Source organism: Urocitellus parryii, chromosome 5 (genome assembly GCF_045843805.1).
Source record: "Urocitellus parryii isolate mUroPar1 chromosome 5, mUroPar1.hap1, whole genome shotgun sequence".
NCBI lineage: Eukaryota > Metazoa > Chordata > Mammalia > Rodentia > Sciuridae > Urocitellus > Urocitellus parryii.
The window spans coordinates 94,547,917-94,566,231 of record NC_135535.1 but is presented as its reverse complement, the minus strand read 5'-3'; the positions used below and the strand labels follow the sequence as shown (position 1 = coordinate 94,566,231).

General features: G+C 36.7%; 1 protein-coding gene across 1 annotated transcript in view; it reads right to left on the bottom strand.

Moving 5' to 3' along the window:
* Nucleotides 1-17,320, bottom strand: part of Rerg (RAS like estrogen regulated growth inhibitor) — a 116,614-nt gene extending 99,294 nt beyond the window's left edge. The window contains exons 1-2 of the mRNA XM_077798971.1: nt 17,134-17,320; nt 13,378-13,550 (exon numbers count right to left, since the gene is read on the bottom strand). Coding sequence (XP_077655097.1) covers nt 13,378-13,438 — 61 coding nt within the window. The 5' untranslated portion in view covers nt 13,439-13,550; nt 17,134-17,320. The remainder of the gene's footprint in view (nt 1-13,377; nt 13,551-17,133) is intronic.
* Between the last annotated feature and the right edge of the window lie 995 nt (nt 17,321-18,315).

The window sequence follows — 18,315 nt, the reverse complement described above, 5'->3', positions numbered from 1 at the left end:
AAACATTTAACTTAACATGTGTTGCCAAATGACTAGAAAGCTGGCTTAGCTGTTAGGTTCAGTGGTGATTTATGGGGCTCTGCAAAAAGAAGTCAGTTACTTTTCAGACAAATAAATATTTGCCATTTTTACTCTAAATTTTTTTTTATTTTGGCTTTACCTATTATGTTACTGTCCAATGGCACAAGACAAAAGAGAACTTTTAAAAATATTTTTTAAACAACAGGAAACGTATCATTGAGAAAAAAACATTATCTTTCACCTAAAACAGCGGAAATCCATGAACTTTTCTCAACACTGTAGTTCCTTCTACTCGACTACTGCATAAGTTTATAAACATCACTTATCAAAGAGCAATTTAAAATACTTTTTTTCCAAATATTGAGAAAAGAACAACTCTGTTACTTTTAGTTCTACATAAGACTTAACTCTATGGAGTACGCTGTTAAGAAACTCAAGGTTATGGGTTCAATTTCTAGGTGGTCTGCTTAGCTTCTGTCAGTACAAAATTTGGTACATATTGAGTATCCCTTATCTGAAATGCTTAAGTCTAGAAGTGTTTCAGGTTTATAATTCCTCAGATTTTGTATAGACTTTATCAGTTTAGCCTCCCTAATCTGAAAAATCTAAAATCTGAAGTGTTCCCAAATTGGAAACAATTTGAGCACCTTTATCAGCACTTAAAAAGTTTGAAATTTCAGAGCATTTCAGATTCATATTTTCAGAGTAGGTGTGGTCACCCTGTATTCTAGTCAGACGACATGTTTTATTTCAGCCACTTACCACTGCAGATCAGCCCAACCCACTCCACTCCTGCCAAACAGCTCAGAGAATCATCTTAAATTCAAAGTTCAGAATGTCACAGATGTTGTGGTGGACACTTAAAAAAAATAGTATTTACCCTACTCTGATGTAAATGAGAAGTCCTAATTTTAAGGAAATACAAAAAAGCCTCACATTTAATCTGCCTCACAGGGTAATTTTCCACACACTTTGTCTACTCCCACCCTATAAAGTTAACACCACAGAGCAGAGTGTGTGTCTCTTTTATTTATCACTTTATCATCTGTACCTTCAACAGTACCTGACAGTGTCTATCACACACAACTCATAAAAAACTACATATGTGATACTTTTTTTGGAAGTTGGAACTTTTTTTTTTTTTTTTGCAAATGGAAATTGAATACTTAGCAAATAATCAAACAACGTAAGGATTCCTAAAGTGTGGGCCCTAGACTGGCATCAGCATCACCCAGGGAACCATTAGAAACGTGAATGCTCTGGCCCCATTACAGACCTACAAAATTTGGTACATATTGAGTATCCCTTATCTGAAATGCTTGGGTCTAGAAGTGTTTACTGAGTCAGTACCCCTGGAAATAATGTTCTGAAACACAGAGCTTAACGAACCCTCCAGATGATTGTGAGGCATGGCAAAGTTTCATTGATTGCCATAACCCAATAAAGAAAACTAGCCCACACTCTGCTCTAATTTGTAGTAGCAGATCTGAATCCATGAATGCGTCCATTTCAGTACAGAAGTATAAATAAATACAGATCTTGGAATAAATATCTGGAAAATGAGTTTCTGTATATAAGTGATACTTGAGCCAACAATGTTTGAAAACTGTAAAAAATTTATGTAGCAATGTACCTTGAGTTGTAAGAAAAACATGTAACACAGAAACAAGAGATATAAAAGACAATACAAAATAATAGATTATTACTGTGAGACTTCCTCCCATATCATTTTTTATGGTATGTGTCCTAAACAGAAGTTATTTAATAAACATGGGAATAATGTGTCATGGTGTTTATGTCCCTACACCAAGACTCAAAGACCTATGCTTTTTTTTTAAACCCATCTAAGTTATAAGTTATTTTAAAAATGGGATTTCTCATTTTAATGAGTTAAGTAATATGGGAAAATAGAAAATTCTATGATTTAAGAGCATCAAAGTTCTATAATGTTCCAAAGTGAACAAACTTCCAGATGACAGAAAGCAGGGAGGGGCAAAACATATGTGGATCCAACAGGCTCCTGACAGGCCAGAAGAACTGATTCAATCTAACAAAACAATATTTAAGAGGATGAAAATAAACTTCTACACCTGGGCTAAACACTCACACCCTGTTTAGGTATAGGTTTGGGAATATTTGGCTCAGCAATAGCATCTATTAAAAAACCAAAAAAAGGACATACCAAAACAAAACAGCAAGCCCCAAAGCCTTCATTTGCAATGAATTCTCTCCATGGGCGATCATCTTATCCCCTGTCACCCTGAAAGCAGCAGTGACCGTAGGATGCCTTAGCAGCAGTGTCTAGAAGCCAAATCACAGCTCTGCTCTGCTCTGTTCTGAGTGAACCACCTCTGCAATGACTGTGTTCCATTCCTGGCCCCACACTTCATAGAGTGCATGGTGGAGTGTATCAGGGAGAAGAATGCTGTTACTAGAAACCAGAATCTCTTTGCAGAAAATGAAGTAACTATTTGTCCCTAGACTAGGAAGAAAGAACTCAGGCCTGAGTGAAGGCATGCTAGTTATCTCCAAGTATGTGAGGGGCTGTATAAGAAGAGAGATTTATCATGTCTATGTGACTCTAAACTGTGAAAGTTAATGTCCATGAGGAGAAGCTAAAAAGTCTTTGGTTCCAAAGAAGTTAAAGCAACCAACAGGAAGAGTTGTAATAGTTTCATGTGTTAATTTGGCTGGGCTGTAGTATGCATGCATTCAACACTAATGTAGGCGATAATATGAAGTAATTTGTAGATGTAGTTGTAGATAATACCACCCACATTATCCCGAGTAAAGGAGATTACTCGGGATAATGTGGGTGGGCCCCATTTAATTTTCTGGGAGGCCTTAAGTGCAAAAAAGTCATCATTGACAACACATCTGGTACTTCCAGAGGCTTTTGCCATGCATTAGTTGTTCACTGATTACTGGATTTCTTATAAAACATAACGTCAGGTTTTACAGGGTTCTTATAAAATTCCAATGGTCATCTCATTCCTGACAGAAAATGTTTAAATGGAAGTGGAAAAGAACTGCATGATACAAAATGAAAATATTTAGTATAAAAGTTGCAATAGCTTTGCACAGTCATAAACTAGGATTCTAACCCTGGCTCTAGCACCGGCCATCAAGGAGATCTATCCAAGACACTCTATAATAAATGTCTCTCATACATATGCATATAAGTTTTGCATATCTGTTTATTCATGCAGAAATTACCTATTTCAGACTGTTTTGCCTTTACAATATTTTTAATGGGGTGAAAGAAGCTATGCTTGTTTTTCTGAAACTACATCAATTTTCAAAGGCAGCTATGGCAACAGACATGCATTTGCACTGGAATTTTGGCTTCAAGGCCAGTACCACCTTGAAATTTGGCTGATTTCCCCAAACCTATAAGTTGGAGAAATACCAGGAATAAAAAGGGAAATTACACCGATGATTTAAAATTTATTTAATTCCCCTTAATGTTAGTTCTTGTCAGTTGCCTAGAAAAAAAGTCAAGATCAAAATGGAACCACTATTCTTTGAAAATATAAACAAAATTGATAAACCCCTAGCCAAACTAACAAAGAAAAAGACAGAGAAAACCCAAATTGCTAAAATTTGCAATGAAAAAGGAAATATCACCATGGATACCAATGAAATACAGAAGATAATCAAAAGCTACTTTAAAAATCTATAATCCAATAAAACAGAAAATCTTGAAGACATCAACAAATTTCTAGAGACATATGAACTATCCAAATGAATCAAGAGAACAGAAATTTAAACAAATCAATTTCAAATTCAAATCAATTTCTAATAGTGTCTTCAATTTCATTTAAATGAAATTGAAGACACTATTAGAAGCCTACCAACAAAGAAAAGCTAAGAATCAGATGGATTCTCAGTCAAGCTCTACAAGACCTTTCAAAGAAGAACTTACACAAATGTTCCATGAAATAGAAAAGGAAGGAACCCTTTGGAACTCATTCTATGAAGCTAGCATCACTCTGATACCAAAACCAGACAATTATTCACCAAGGAAAAATAAGTTCAGACCAATACCCCTGTTGAACATTGATGCAAAAATTCTCAATAAAATACTAGCAAATTACATACAGAAGTATATTAAGTAAATACAGAATAATGGCATGGGCAAATAGGGATATTTGCACCATAATCAAGTGGGGTTCATCCAAGGGATGCAAGATTGGTTCAACATATGGAAATCAATAAACATAATTCACCACATCAGTAGACTTAAAGATAAGAACCACATGATTATCTCAATAGATGCAGAAAAAGCATTTGACAAAATTCAGCACCCCTACATGTTCAAAACAACAGAAAAACTAGAGAATAATAGGAACTAACATTGTAAAAGCTGTATATGCTAAACCCAAGGCCAACATCATTCTAAATGGAGAAAAACTGAAAAAATTTCCTCTAAAAACTGGAACAAGACAGGGATGCCCTCTTTCACCACTCCTATTCAACATAGTTCTCAAAACCCTAGCCAGAACAATTAGACAAAAGAAATAAATTAAAGGGATATGAATAGGAAAAAAAGCTCAAAATACTCCTATTTTCCCATGCCATGATTCTATATTAAGAAGACCCAAAAGACTCTACTAGAAAGTCCTAGAACTCATAAATGAATTCAGCAAAGTAGCATGGTTTAAAATCAATACCAATAAATCAACTGTATTTCTATATACCAAGGTTATATCAACTGAAAGAGAAATGAGAAAAACCATCCCCTTTACATAAGCCTCAAAGAAAATAAGACATTTGGGAATCAATCTAACAAAAGAGGTGAAAGACCTCTACAATGAGAACTACAGAAAGAAATTGAAGAAGACCTCAGAAAATAGAAATATCTCCCATGTTCTTGGATAGGCAGAGTCAATATTATCAAAATTGCCATTCTACCAAAAGCACTCTACAGATTTAATGCAGTTCCTATAAAGATCCCAATGACATTCTTCACATAAATAGGAAAAGCAATCATGAAATTCATTTGGAAAAACAAGAGGCCCACAATAGCTAAAACAATCCTTAGCATACAAAGTGATACAAGAGGCATCACAGTACCAGATCTTAAGTTATACTACAGAGCTATAGTAACAAAAACAGCATGGTATTGGCACAAAACATACATGAAGTCCAATGGAACAGAATAGAAGACAGAGAGACATACCCACATAAATACAGTTATCTCATCCTAGACAAAGGTGCCATGAATATACATTGGAGAAAAGATAGCCCCTTCAACAAATGGTGCTGGGAAAGCTGGAAATCCATATTGAATAGAATAAAACTGAACCCCTATTTCAATCCGCACAAAACTCAACTCTAAGTGAATCAAGGACCTAGGTATTAGATCAGAGACCCTGCACTTACTAGAAGAAAAAGCAGGCTCAGCTTTCCAACATGTCATCTTAGGAACCAAATTCCATAACAAGACTCCTAAAGGGTAAGAAATAAAATAAAGATTCAGTAAATGGAATGGTATCAAACTGAAAAGCATCTTCATAGCAAAGAAAACAATCAAGAATGTGTACAGGGATTCTACAGATTGAGAGAAAAATCTTTACCACCAGTACCTCAAATAAGGCAATAATCTCCAGGGTATACAAAGAACTCAAAAAACTTTAACACCAGAAAAATAAATAACCCAATCAATAATGGGCAAAGGAATTGAACAAATACTTCACAGAAGATGGTACATGAGTGGTCAAAAAACATGAAAAAATGTTCAACATCTCTAGCAATTAGAGAAATGCAATTAGAGTGAGATGCCATCTCACTCCAGTCAGAATATAAGTAAAAATAAATGTTGGTGAGGATGTGGGGGGAAAAAGTACTCTCGTACATTGTTGATGGGACTGCAAATTGGTGCAACCACTATGGAAAGTATGAAGATTTTTCAGAAAACTTAGAATGGAACTACCATTTGACCTAGCTAAGCCCACTAATCTGTCTATACCCAAAGGGCTTAAAAACAGTGATGCAGCCACATCCAATTTTGTAGAAGCCCAACTCACAATAGCCAAGCTATGGAAACAACCTAGATGTCCTTCAACGGACAAATGGATAAAGAAAATGTGGTATATATATACACAGTGGAATATATTCAGCCATAAAGAAAAAAAATGAAATTATGGCATTTGCCAGTGAATGGGTGATATTGGAGAATATCATGCTAAGTGAAATAAGCCAATCCCAAAAAGCCAAAGGCTGAATGTTCTCTCTGATTCATGGATGCTCACCCACAACAAGGGAGAGTAGGGAGGGGAAGATTAGAAGTCCATTAGATTAGACAAATGGAAACGAAGGGAAGGGAGCGGGGAAAGGAATAGGAGAGACATTAGAATTAATAGTCATAACTCTCATAGCCTTGTATTTGCACACATGACCAGGGCAACTCCACATCATGTACAATCACAAGAGTGGGAACCTAAATAGAATAAGTTATACTCTATGTATGTATATTCTATTGTCATGTAGAACTGAAAATAAAAAAAAAGGAATCAATAGATGCAGGATATTTAACTACAGAAGTAATGTCTTAATGAATAAATTAGTCATCAAATACAAATAAATAACCATCAAATTTTAATAATATATTAAAACTGAAAAAGCAGAGATAGAAATATATCCTTTTGACTTTGAAAAATTATTCTTGGTTTTGTTTCATTTTGTTCTCCAGTATTATTTCTTCCATATATTTTTCTTTTTATTTGTTTTTAATTTTTCCTTTTCGTACCAGTCTCCCACCCTTCCCCGCATCATAACATTTTGGTTTGTTCATTTGTTTGCAGGGCTGGGGAGTGAACCCAGAGCCTTGTGCATGCCTGGCCGCTGCTCTACCACTGAACCACATCCCCAAGCCCCATCAGAACATTTTTGAAGTATTTATTTATTTATTTATTTATTTTCAATTAAGATAGTGATTTTTTTTCCATGGCTGGGGATTGAACCCAAGGTCTCACACATGCTAGGAAAGTACTCTACCATCATACTATACCCCCAGCCAACTGTGACATTTCTTAACAGAAAAGCTTTAACTGAGAATTGGTCATTGACAATCTAAAAGTATTTAACTTGTCACCAATGAACAACTAATTTTAATTTCATTTCATCTCTTTTCTTTTCCCAGTCCTCTTAACCTCAATTCCTCATCTCTGCTTTTCTTGCTGGACATGCAAGAAAAATTCACAATAATGGATAAATTACTTAGAGGTCTGTTTTTAACACATATCCATAGGCATCTGCAATTTGAAAATGTCATTTTATTGCCCTTAGGATGGACAAAACAAATAGCAATTATCTCATCTAGGCTATTTGCTTCTTCTTGGTTTTCCATGTGCAGGTAAAGAAAGATAAATTTTAGGAACCAAAGTAACCATATTGTCTTATTTTATGATAACAAAAAGACAATTTTTTTTCTAGTCTCAGCAAAACATCCCAAGCATAGTTACACTCCTTTGCTCCAATCCTTTAAAAACTAACTATTCCTGTAACCAACAACTTCACAAGGAATCAATGGACCTTATTTCTGGCAATCCTTTGATTTAAAAAACCAACTAGGAAAAACTTCTTCACACACATACACACATTTCCAGGGCTAGGACACTTGACTAATGTTTTTAAAAAATTACCATTAAGATCATATAATCTTACATCTATACCATGACACAACCAAAGTGGCTATCACTGGAAAAATAAAGAAAACATGCACTCACACACACACACATGCACACACACACACACATACCAGAATGCTACTCAGCTTTATGAAAAACAGGAAATTTTATGATTTGCAACAATACAGATGAACTAGCAGACTTTAACTAAGGAAATAAGCCAGGCACAAAGAGACAAATACCATATGATCTCACTTAAATGAGGAATCTACAAAAGCCAAATTCATAGAAGTAGACAGTAGAATGATGTTTACCAGAGTGGGGGATGGGAGTGGATGGGGCAAGGGGAGGCTTTGGTCAAAGGATAGGAAGTCTCAAACAAGAGGAATAAGTTCTGACGAGCTATTGCACATCCTGGTGACTTTAATCGATTTATTGTTAACTTATTAATAAGTTAATATATTACAGATCTCAAGATATCTAAAGGAAGATTTCACGTGTCCTAATTACAAAGAAATGACAAATATTTAAGGTTATGGATATGTTAATTAGCCTGATCTGATCATTGGATGACGAACATAATGACTATTTGTCGAAAAACGAAAACTTCAAAAGCCATAATTGATGGTAAAGAAAAAGAGATTATATAATCTTAGAAAATAATGTCCTCAAACTTGACAAGATGATTGCGACCTGGAGAGGTCAAAACAGGTCTAAGGTGCTCATCAGGGTTCTGGCCTCCATCTTGAGCACACATAAAGAATTCATTTTATTCACTGGGCAGGAAGCAATTGCTTTTATATTCAAACAATATTATGGTTTAATATTAAATTTTGCATATGTTTTACATAAATAATAAAATTCACCAAATAATCACATGCTTATGAGACGTTTACATCCCCAAAGCTCTCTGGATCCTTCTCTTCTATTATAAATACTTTGAAAGCATCACTTAAGAAGCATTGTACTGCACCATAAAGTCTAAAGGAGGGGAAAGAACTGGGGTAGAACTACTTAAATATAAAATAAGTTTTAAAACACAAAAAATTATTATATAAGAAACCTGACGTCGAAAAATGCTATTGATATTTCTGGGTTTGATTTAATATATATGCGATCTCATCAATATATCTGTCATGAGGTACACATGTATTATAACAGGTTTTTTGGTACTTATTGGGAAATTCACATTTAAAATCAGAACTGAGGCTGTCTTATTTGAAAATAAATTGAAAAAAACTTAATGTTTTTATATATAATTGAGAGTGAGGGGAACAGCAGGCAAGAACAAGAAAATGGTCCAAAAAATTGAGGAAAAATTAAACTACTTCTCTTCATGCCAAGGGAAAAGTATATCACAAGTTTGTTTTATTGGGCACCCAATTTATAGTCCAGCAATCTGAGTGTATGAACTTGAGCTTTCATGGGTGAGTGCATTAATTAGTTTTTGAATTAGAGGATAGCATTACTCAATTAACTTTGAGACTAGCCCTTTCAAGAAACATATTTTTGCAATGGCACACGAAATTTCAATTCTAAAATGAGAATGTCAACTGTGAAACTAAATTTAAAATTTCAGTTTTTTTTTCTATCAGGCCTTCCTACACTTACTACAAACTTGAATAGTATGAATATAGGAAGCACTGAAATAAAAAAAAAATGTGTGCATTCCAGGTTTATTGGCAAGTCTTATCGCTTTAATTACTTGGAGGCTGTCAAAATACAGGCTGATGCACATAAGTAAGCCTGCATGCCACATTATCAGAGCTTTGCCCTCAGTCAGTGAAGGTCAGTGTTTACCCTGTGGGGTAGAAGAAGATGAAAACCCTGTCCTACACTAGGCAGCACCCCCACAGTGCTCACTCTACTGCCTCTCAGCCAGCAAGCTCACTTGAAGATGGAACTGCAAGGTGAAACGAGACAGAAGGAAGATCTGAACATTGACAATAGACCATGTAAATACCGCCACACACATATTATACACATGCACGCCCCTCACATGTTTTATCAGTCCTCCTTAGTGGTTAGCACCTTAGTAAATTTTGCCTCCGCTGACACTTCTACGGTCAACCTGTCAACCCAAAAGTTCTGCTTAATGTTAAATTCTGTTTTAAACAGAGAGGGCCCATCTATCACATGGCTCAGGAAGTCAGCTAATACATACCAGAAGCACTTTCCAAATTAAAGGGTGTTAATTTATTGATGACACCAACATATTTCTGGCTATTTTTCCAAGATTGAACATAAGCCATAAAAAAGGATTATTATAATCATCAGTAGCCAAGCTGTAATTGACATTAACCAGACTTTGAGTTCAAGAAAGAGAGAAAAATGTGGGGTGTATGTGTGTGTGCGCGCGCCCAAGCACATTGACGGTATGCTGAGTAAAGATAAAGTTTTTTTTTTTTTTATCTTATGAACTTTCTGACTTTTGTAAAAACCAAAATGCCCACTTGAATAGATCTTCGATTATACATGTTCACCAGAGAACTTCTAAATTAAAATAAGCATACTTGGAAACATTATATTAATACAAGTTAGTAGTTGAGCATTTGCTATGTACCAAAACAGTTGTATAGAATTCATTTGATCCTAATAACTGATATAAGCACTACTATATGCTTTTTATAAGTGAAGAAATTGAGAAGTAACTTGCCACAAGTTGCCAAATTCAGACAGTTAATAAAGCATAAAACTGTGAGTCAAATACCATGTGATTCCAGAGCTCATGTTATTGATGACAGTTATTTAACTATTAATTAGGAAATGGACAATATGGTCTTATAATCCCCAAATACCAATTTGCTACTTAGTATGGGGAAAAGAGGAGGGGGACAAGTAAGACTTGAAGCCTTCAAAACAATTCTCACAGATCCAAGTCAAACAGAGATGCTCAGTTTCTACCAGCCCAAGATCTCAAGCTCGCTCTCTTAGGGATGCTTCCTACACTATTTGGGGAGAAATTAAATTGTGAGGGCCCAAGGGAAGATCATGGCCAATCTTGGGAGGCAGCTGAGTAACTAAGGAGTTGCAGTACATTGCAACAGGAATAATTTCTTGCAGACTTAAAAATGCAAAATGGGAGTTCATAACCCACTTGAATCTAATGTATGAAATATGATATGTCAAGAGCTTTGTAATGTTTTGAACAACCAATAAAAAAAATCACACCATGTCAAAAAAATGCAAACTTTACTTATGAGACTGATATAGCTAGCTTCTATAGTAGAAAAGTGACAGTGTGGGACAATGACAAGGCAGAGACAAGATAGAGCCATATTACAAATAAATAAAAATAAACATGAATTCAGTACTGCTACCATCTATTTTCAAAATCGATAGGTATGAAATAGTCTGAGGTTGTTGGCACTGAACTATAGGAAAAGTGTTCTCCCATGTGCAAGTCAAACTGGTGGTACTTTTCAAATGTGAGGTGTGGTGACAGGTCTCAAGCAAACAGCCTGATGTTGAAATAGGGAAACAAGGTCTCTACAGGTGGCAGACTAAAAAGGCAATTGTTGAAGGTACAAAGTCTATTATGGTCATTTTCACCCAAATGAAAATGGTGAATGTATAAAAGGTGGACAGAGAAACCAGTCCAAAGAAGGTTCGTTTACTAAGAATCACAATTTTCGAGCTGGTAAAGGACTTGGTGAGCAATTTAAACCTCAGCATTTTACATCAAATAAAACTAATCAGCAGAAGTTGTCTTCTGGGTGCAGGTGTTATTTTTGGCTATGGTTGTGAGGAATCATCCAGAGAGATAGCTCATGGACTAAGAAGACAAGAGGATGCATGCAAAGACCCAGTTTCCTAAAGGCGGATGAAGGCAGCTGTTAGGGGCAATAGAGAGGGAGCAGAAAGCCAAGGAGCAGGCAGCCATGGAGCTTGGGAAGGAAGAGAAGAGTGGTTGTGTTATACGGTAGAAAGAGGTCAAAGAAGATCAGACTAGAAAACGTTCATCAGTTTTGTTAAGTATTAACCAGGGGTGACTTTTTCAAGATTGCTGTTTTAAATAATGAATTGGAGATGGGAAAAAGTTCACTTGAGAAAAAAAACAAAGATAGCACAGTGGACAGAGTCATGCTCAGGGGAAACAGGTCAGGAGAGAATGACAGGAATAATTGAAACAATTCAGGGAAAGACAGAGAAGCTGGCGTCATAGCTCAGGCTTGATGGATCAGCCTTAATAGAGGGAGGTAGCACGTGCTTCCTGATGGGGAAGATGGGAAAGGAATGGGTATACACAGCATCAAGTGGTTCTTCCAGCTGATTTATATTTTTAAACCATGTGGAGTTTACTTTAATAGGTGATATGAGGTTTTTTTTAAAAAAAAAAAATCCCTTTCCCTTACTGTTTATGGTACGTGTGGAATGAACAAATAATACATGGCCAGCCCAGCCCTTCATTCACAAGAACTTGGACAAGCTGTAGTTGGTAGCGCAGGCCTGTCCCATGCTCCTGTCGACAGCTACAGAAGCCAGGTTCTCACACCATTAGGAAACGTTGAGATTAAGAGGAAGGGGTTTAACCAGCTTCAATCTTGTGAATGCCGGCAGTTTCTTAGCCTTGCCAACTATTTTCCTAGCTCGGATTCTGCCAGGGGTGAAAGCAAATAGCAAGTAGAAGAAAAGCATGGTGGAAGCAAAAGCTCATGAGAAAATTAAAAGAAAAATAGAGAGTAAGAGTTATAATAGGGAAGATGACTGCTGAAAATAACGAGAGAGTAGGCCAGGAAAGAGAAGTCAGTCAGTCACGGAACTGAAATATGCTTATGTGTGTGTGTGTGTGTGTGTACTTGAGATCATGTGGATTACCTGCTGCATTGGATTACCAGTTTATTTCCAAATGGGTTTCCCTCTACCAACATGCACTCACTAGATTCCTGTTTGAGTCCTTTCCTGAGATCCAGAAACACTGTGTGCAAAGTCAAATATGGCTCCTTCCTCCAATAAGACAGCAAGTCAGTCTCTGAGAAGCCACATTTTCCTGATATTTTAGCAACATTTCTGTTAGTATATTTTTATTATAAAATTTAAAACATTGTGTACAAATTGAATATCAGTTACATTTCTTGATTCCAACATTTCACCCGTAATCTTAAAGGTATGAAAACCTTTTTTTCTGGTGGGGAATAAAAAAGCCTTTGAATTATTAATGCAAGCCAAAATTTACTGATTAAAATTCATCCCAGAGCATTGGTAATGGTTGTCTTAGCGTCCTCCTCTAGCTTAAAAGTGTTGGACAATAATGTAATTTTGTTTCTCATAAATATATATTCATTCAACACCAGTTATTAAGTACTGAATACATCCTTGACATTACACTGTTTTCTGAGAATATCAAAATGAATGAGATAGAAAACTGACCCCTTAGGCTCTCACAGAGAGTAAAGAGCAAATATATTTTTCAATTTCCACAATCTGATTTTTTTTGGAGTTCATTTAATATCCTCCCTCAGAATACCAAGAACTATGATATATCCATTTCTTTGTATATTATCAGCAAAACTACTTTATTATTAAGAAAAATGGTACATACATACAGTCATTTACACAACATAAGAATTACAGATAAAGAAAAAGAAATTCATATAAAAGAACAGCCAGTGAGAATATGAGAAATGCCTACCACCCACTTGTCCAATCATAAGAAGCAGTAGCAAATACACACATGCGCGCGCCCAAACACATATACACACAACAACCACAACAAGAGTCTTACCTGACTTGCCCACTCCTGCTCTCCCGAATACTGCCAGCTTGACCTCTGCACTTTTAGCCATGATGGGGGATGGTAGAACTTACTGTTGTTAAAACTAAAGAGCTGAGCAAATGTTTTTGGTCCCAGTCTCTGGATTCACTGTATCATTGTAAGTCTTGGAAGAATTCACAGTCCTTAGACAAAAGAGATTTGAAAATTCATAAGTGACTGGAAAACGAATTAATATTTATTAAATATCTACTCTATGCCAGTCACATTCACTTTACCAACATTTTCTAAATTTATCTTCATCCCCATCCTATGAGAGTGCTATAGTAATCGACTTATAAGCTGTTCAACTAGTTAATGGTGGATTGAATTTGAATCCATTTGATCCAACATGTGCATTTACATACTCAATATCATTGTTTCTTGGCAGTCAATACACTTGGAGTATTGAATATGTGTATTTGTCATCCATCTGTAAGTATCCAGCACACAGATGGAGTCATCTTGAAGCTCTTTATTTCCCTTTGGTTTGAGTACCATTTTTTTTATGAATAAATGATCAACTTCATTGCCACACAATTCAATTTTCCATTTCAGGGTTAAATTTTATCTCAGTTTACACTAGATCACATGGTCAAGTTGTATAAGAAATATGTTTATGAAGTCAATAAAAATGCTCTGGTACAAAAAGAAGAAAGAAAGAAAGAAAGAAAGAAAGAAAGAAAGAAAGAAAGAAAGAAAGAAAGAAAGAAAGAAAGAAAGGAGGGAGGGAGGGAGGGAGGGAGGGAGGGAGGGAGGGAAGGCAAAAAGAAAGAAAGAAAGAAAAGAAAGAAAGAAAGAAAGAAAGAAAGAAAGAAAGAAAGAAAGAAAGAAAGAAAGAAAGAAAAGATAAATGCCATGCTCCAAATTCGGAGTCCTTTTTTGTGGCACCCTTAAAAAATGAGTTCTAATATTGTCCTAACAGTTGGCATGTGACATTGTATAGAGCGTAAGCACATTTTATATAGGTTGGTGCTTTGGAATACATCTAGGTTCTTACCACCAAGGACATGTAAACTTGGAAAGATCCTTGGGAGGACAGCCAGAGGGATCTTTTAGTCATTGCAAGAGTCTGCATGTCCAGATAATCATCCTGTGCCTGATTTACTACTTTCAGCAATGGAAGGTGGGTTCATTACATCTAAAAACTGTTCCATTTCTAGTCAGTCCCTTCTAATTAGAACTATCTTTCTTCTACTGATCTCCAATCTGCTTTCTATCACTTCTTCTCACATGTCCTTACTTTTGTCTATGAAGTAGCTCAAAACAAGTCTATTTTTTTCTTTTCCTTGGAACTCTTCGAGTAGCCTAGCATCTGTTAGAATGCTTTGCTCCGTTCCAGGCTTCTACTTTCCAGCATGTTTATTCAGCTCTTTGTGGGATCTCCAGCATGGGATATTTCTTGTTTATAATATTTTGACTTTCACCTTCCCCTTTCACCATATGCACTATTCCCCTCTGGCTCTGGCTATTCAATCACTTCACTGTGGCCTCCACTATATTCACTACTTGACATGTGACCTGAGAAACTGACACAGCAAAAGTTCTCTGAGAGGTTTGCTCTCCATTATCTGCATGCCACAGTTGTGCAATAGCCCAGCTACTCACAGTAGGGCTCACATCTTTTACATGTATTGCAAACTTCCCCACTCAGAACTTCTGCAACCAATGATTTCAACACAAATACTAAACTTCAAGTTTGTCTGTGTTAAACTTGGTCACAACAGTCCACAAAGTACCCATTTTCCAGTCTATAAATATACACTTGAAATAAATATGTGTTAACTTCTCCTTCCAGCATTTTTTCATCTACAACTTTTAAAAAGAACTGAAGAGAAAGAGAAAAAGTGAAAAATCCTTCTGACAAACTATTTCCACAAAGAAACAACACAAAAATATTTTTTACATTATGCACTGAAGCCATCAAGTTGTACCTAACAATTTTTGTAGTTGCTGATTTCCAAAGTGCCAGAGCTTTCTCTGAGCAAAGCTATTAACATTAGCTATTGTTTACTTCATTTTCAAATGAAAAATCTTAGTAATCATTAATAGTACAAAACCCAAAAGCTTAAACATCTGCAATTTGTCCAGTCCCATACTTTTGGCTAAAGATAAAAGGATTTCTTTATTCGTCATTTTACATGTATTCATTAAGAAAAGGCCTCTGTGTTTCAGGTTCAGTGCTTCATCACAGAAGCAGAATATATTAAGAAATACTAACTATAAAAACTCTAGGTGAGAATAGTTTCTGGTTAGCATTTCTTTGAAATATACAAGTGCCAAAAACTTGCATAAAAATAATTGACTATTCCACTCAAAAATGGCTTATTCTCATGTATATAAAAGACACATAATTGTCCATTTGATTAATGCTTCATAAATCTCATCAAACAAGTTTTTTTAAATGTCACATATTTCAGTAACTCCCAAATCGCCTCAGAGGCATAGGACTTTCACATATGAAAGAAAGATTATGTGGGTTATTTTTTCCATTTATAACCTAATAAAGCTACAGCTGGTTATTATCAACCTTATGTATAGTTAGAACAAAAAAATCACTTTAAAGGAAGACACAAAACTGACATAGATTGTTCATTTTATTTCTCTCATGAAAATATGAAAAGTTACATTTGACAAGATAGAAAACAAAGATAAATGTATAAAGTGTTGTAATAAAGAATCTGCTGCCAAGATTCTGATGTTCAAATAGCTCATAATCTGAGCCCTTCCATAACATGGATCTAAGAAAACAGTTTTTTTTTTCTAATGTTCTACAGAAATATTCTGACTATGGCTAGAAGTTGCCCTTCACTTCTTATGTGGGTAGATAGTGCTTTAGCAGAGACAAAACTTTCAATTCCTATCAATCCTAAAGGTAAAGTCCTAAATATTCAAATTAAAGGTGTAGTCCCCCTCCCCAAACACGAATTAATAGAAAATATAAAGCAAAACCTAGCTCCAAATTCTGTATTATTACTAATGCATTCATTGATCCATTCCACACTTACATTGAGCATATATAAACAAAAGCAGCTACTCTGGAGGTGCTCAGACTCTATTTAGACCTATGACATTAGTCACTAGAACCTTATTTATTTATTTATGAAAAGGTTTCATTCCTTGTAAACGATTCCCAAGACTATACTTACCAAGGTTCATGCTTTCTACTTCCTCTTCAGGGGCGGGGGGAGGGGGAGAGGGGAGCATCTTTATAATCATTTTTCTAACTAAGTGCAGCTGTTTAAAGGGAGCAAAGAACCTAGTCCGGTCGGTCGGTCGTGGGAATGAGATTCTCCTCTCTTGGAGCCAATCCTTCTCTGGTTTTGAAATCAAGTTTTCCTGGTTCCATTACTAGGAATTTTCCCTTATCTTATCACCACGCAGCACCCACAGCAACAAGGATAATTGTGCAAGCCCCTTGGCTATGGCGTTACTCTGAAATCAACAGGTATCCTGCACCCATAGACAAGCTCCTTGTGGACTGAAGGTCACTGGCTTTCAAACTAGAGAGTAAATGTCACTTATATCAAAAGGGCATTCCCAGTCTCAGCTCAGAGAGTGCTGTCAAGCCTGGGTGCTGGCGTTCACATCTCTTAGCGAACTCCAAAGACACCCTACAAAGACCCAGCGACTAGGAGAACTGACCCAGAGGCCGAGGGCTCAGGACTTAAAACGGGTCTGCAGGGAGTCGTCCCAAAGGAGCAACCTAGACACGTGCGTGACACTCACCTGTTCACACTCTCCAGGCCAGGAGAGCGGCGGTCCTTTGCAAGTTCGTAGTCGGTCCCCTAAGACCGCGAGGCCCTCCCGCGCTGACCCGCCCAGGCTGCAGGCTGCGTTTCGGACTTGCCAAGCTGCGATCGCGGGTGGAAGAAGCAACAGTAGCAAGTGTGGGTGGCCAGGCAGCAGGGGTCGCCTGCCTAGCGCTGGCTGGGACTAGCGGCGGAGAGACTGCGGCAGGACGCGAGCACTGCCCGGCTGAGGCCGCTGCGCTCCACGGCCAGGATGCTGCAGTGAGGCGCTTTGGCGCCCCCTGCTGGGGCCTGGGGCTGGCTCCTCCCGCACTGCTGCCTCCCAAGCTTGACAGCCTGAGATGCCGCCTTTAAAGTACTGCACCCAAGGCTGGCTTCTCTCCTTTGCTCAGTTCCAGGCCTCCAGGCTCTGGCAGACCGACTTTCCTGAATTAAAACCTTGCATATGAAAGCGTCACTACGTGGTGTTTTCTATTCCTTTCTTCAAATAATTTTCACAATATTTCTTGGAAATATACTTACTTATCCCCATAATATCTAAAGGAGAAGATTAAAAGAAGAAAAAGAAAAGAAAAAAAATTAGTCAAAGGCTAGTAAATGACTGGAAGAAAATCCAGGCTGGGTTGGAAGCTGAGAGATGCATGGAAAGACATAAATGATGAATTCAACAGAAATTCATATTTCTATATCTAAGAAAGTTCCAAAGCTTTCCACCATCCATACTAGACCAGTGTTATAAGATTTGTCTTGGAGTCATACCCCACCATGCTGAAAACCTAACAAAGAAGTAATATGCTATCCTAGACCTGTTTTTGCATTCTTCAACTCATTTAATATTTACAGCCTTCCTTGAGTATTGTAGTTGCTAGCCCTTCACAGATGAGAAGAGGGACTTAGCTTCAGAGAGGTTAAATAATTTCCCAAAGATGATGAAATTTGTAAGCAAAGGAGCAAAAAACACCTATGTTACCGGTTTTTGTTGTTACTGTCATTTTGTTTTGTTTGTTTTTATCATTCCAAATGTGAGTGTTCTTACCAAGGTACCAGGTGGCTTCCAGAAAACTACTGCAATATGAGCAGACAGGGGCCCAAGGCTAAGTGAACAATCTAGAGAATGTCAATGATGAAAGGGAGGTAACCATGGAGGTAGTTTCCAAAG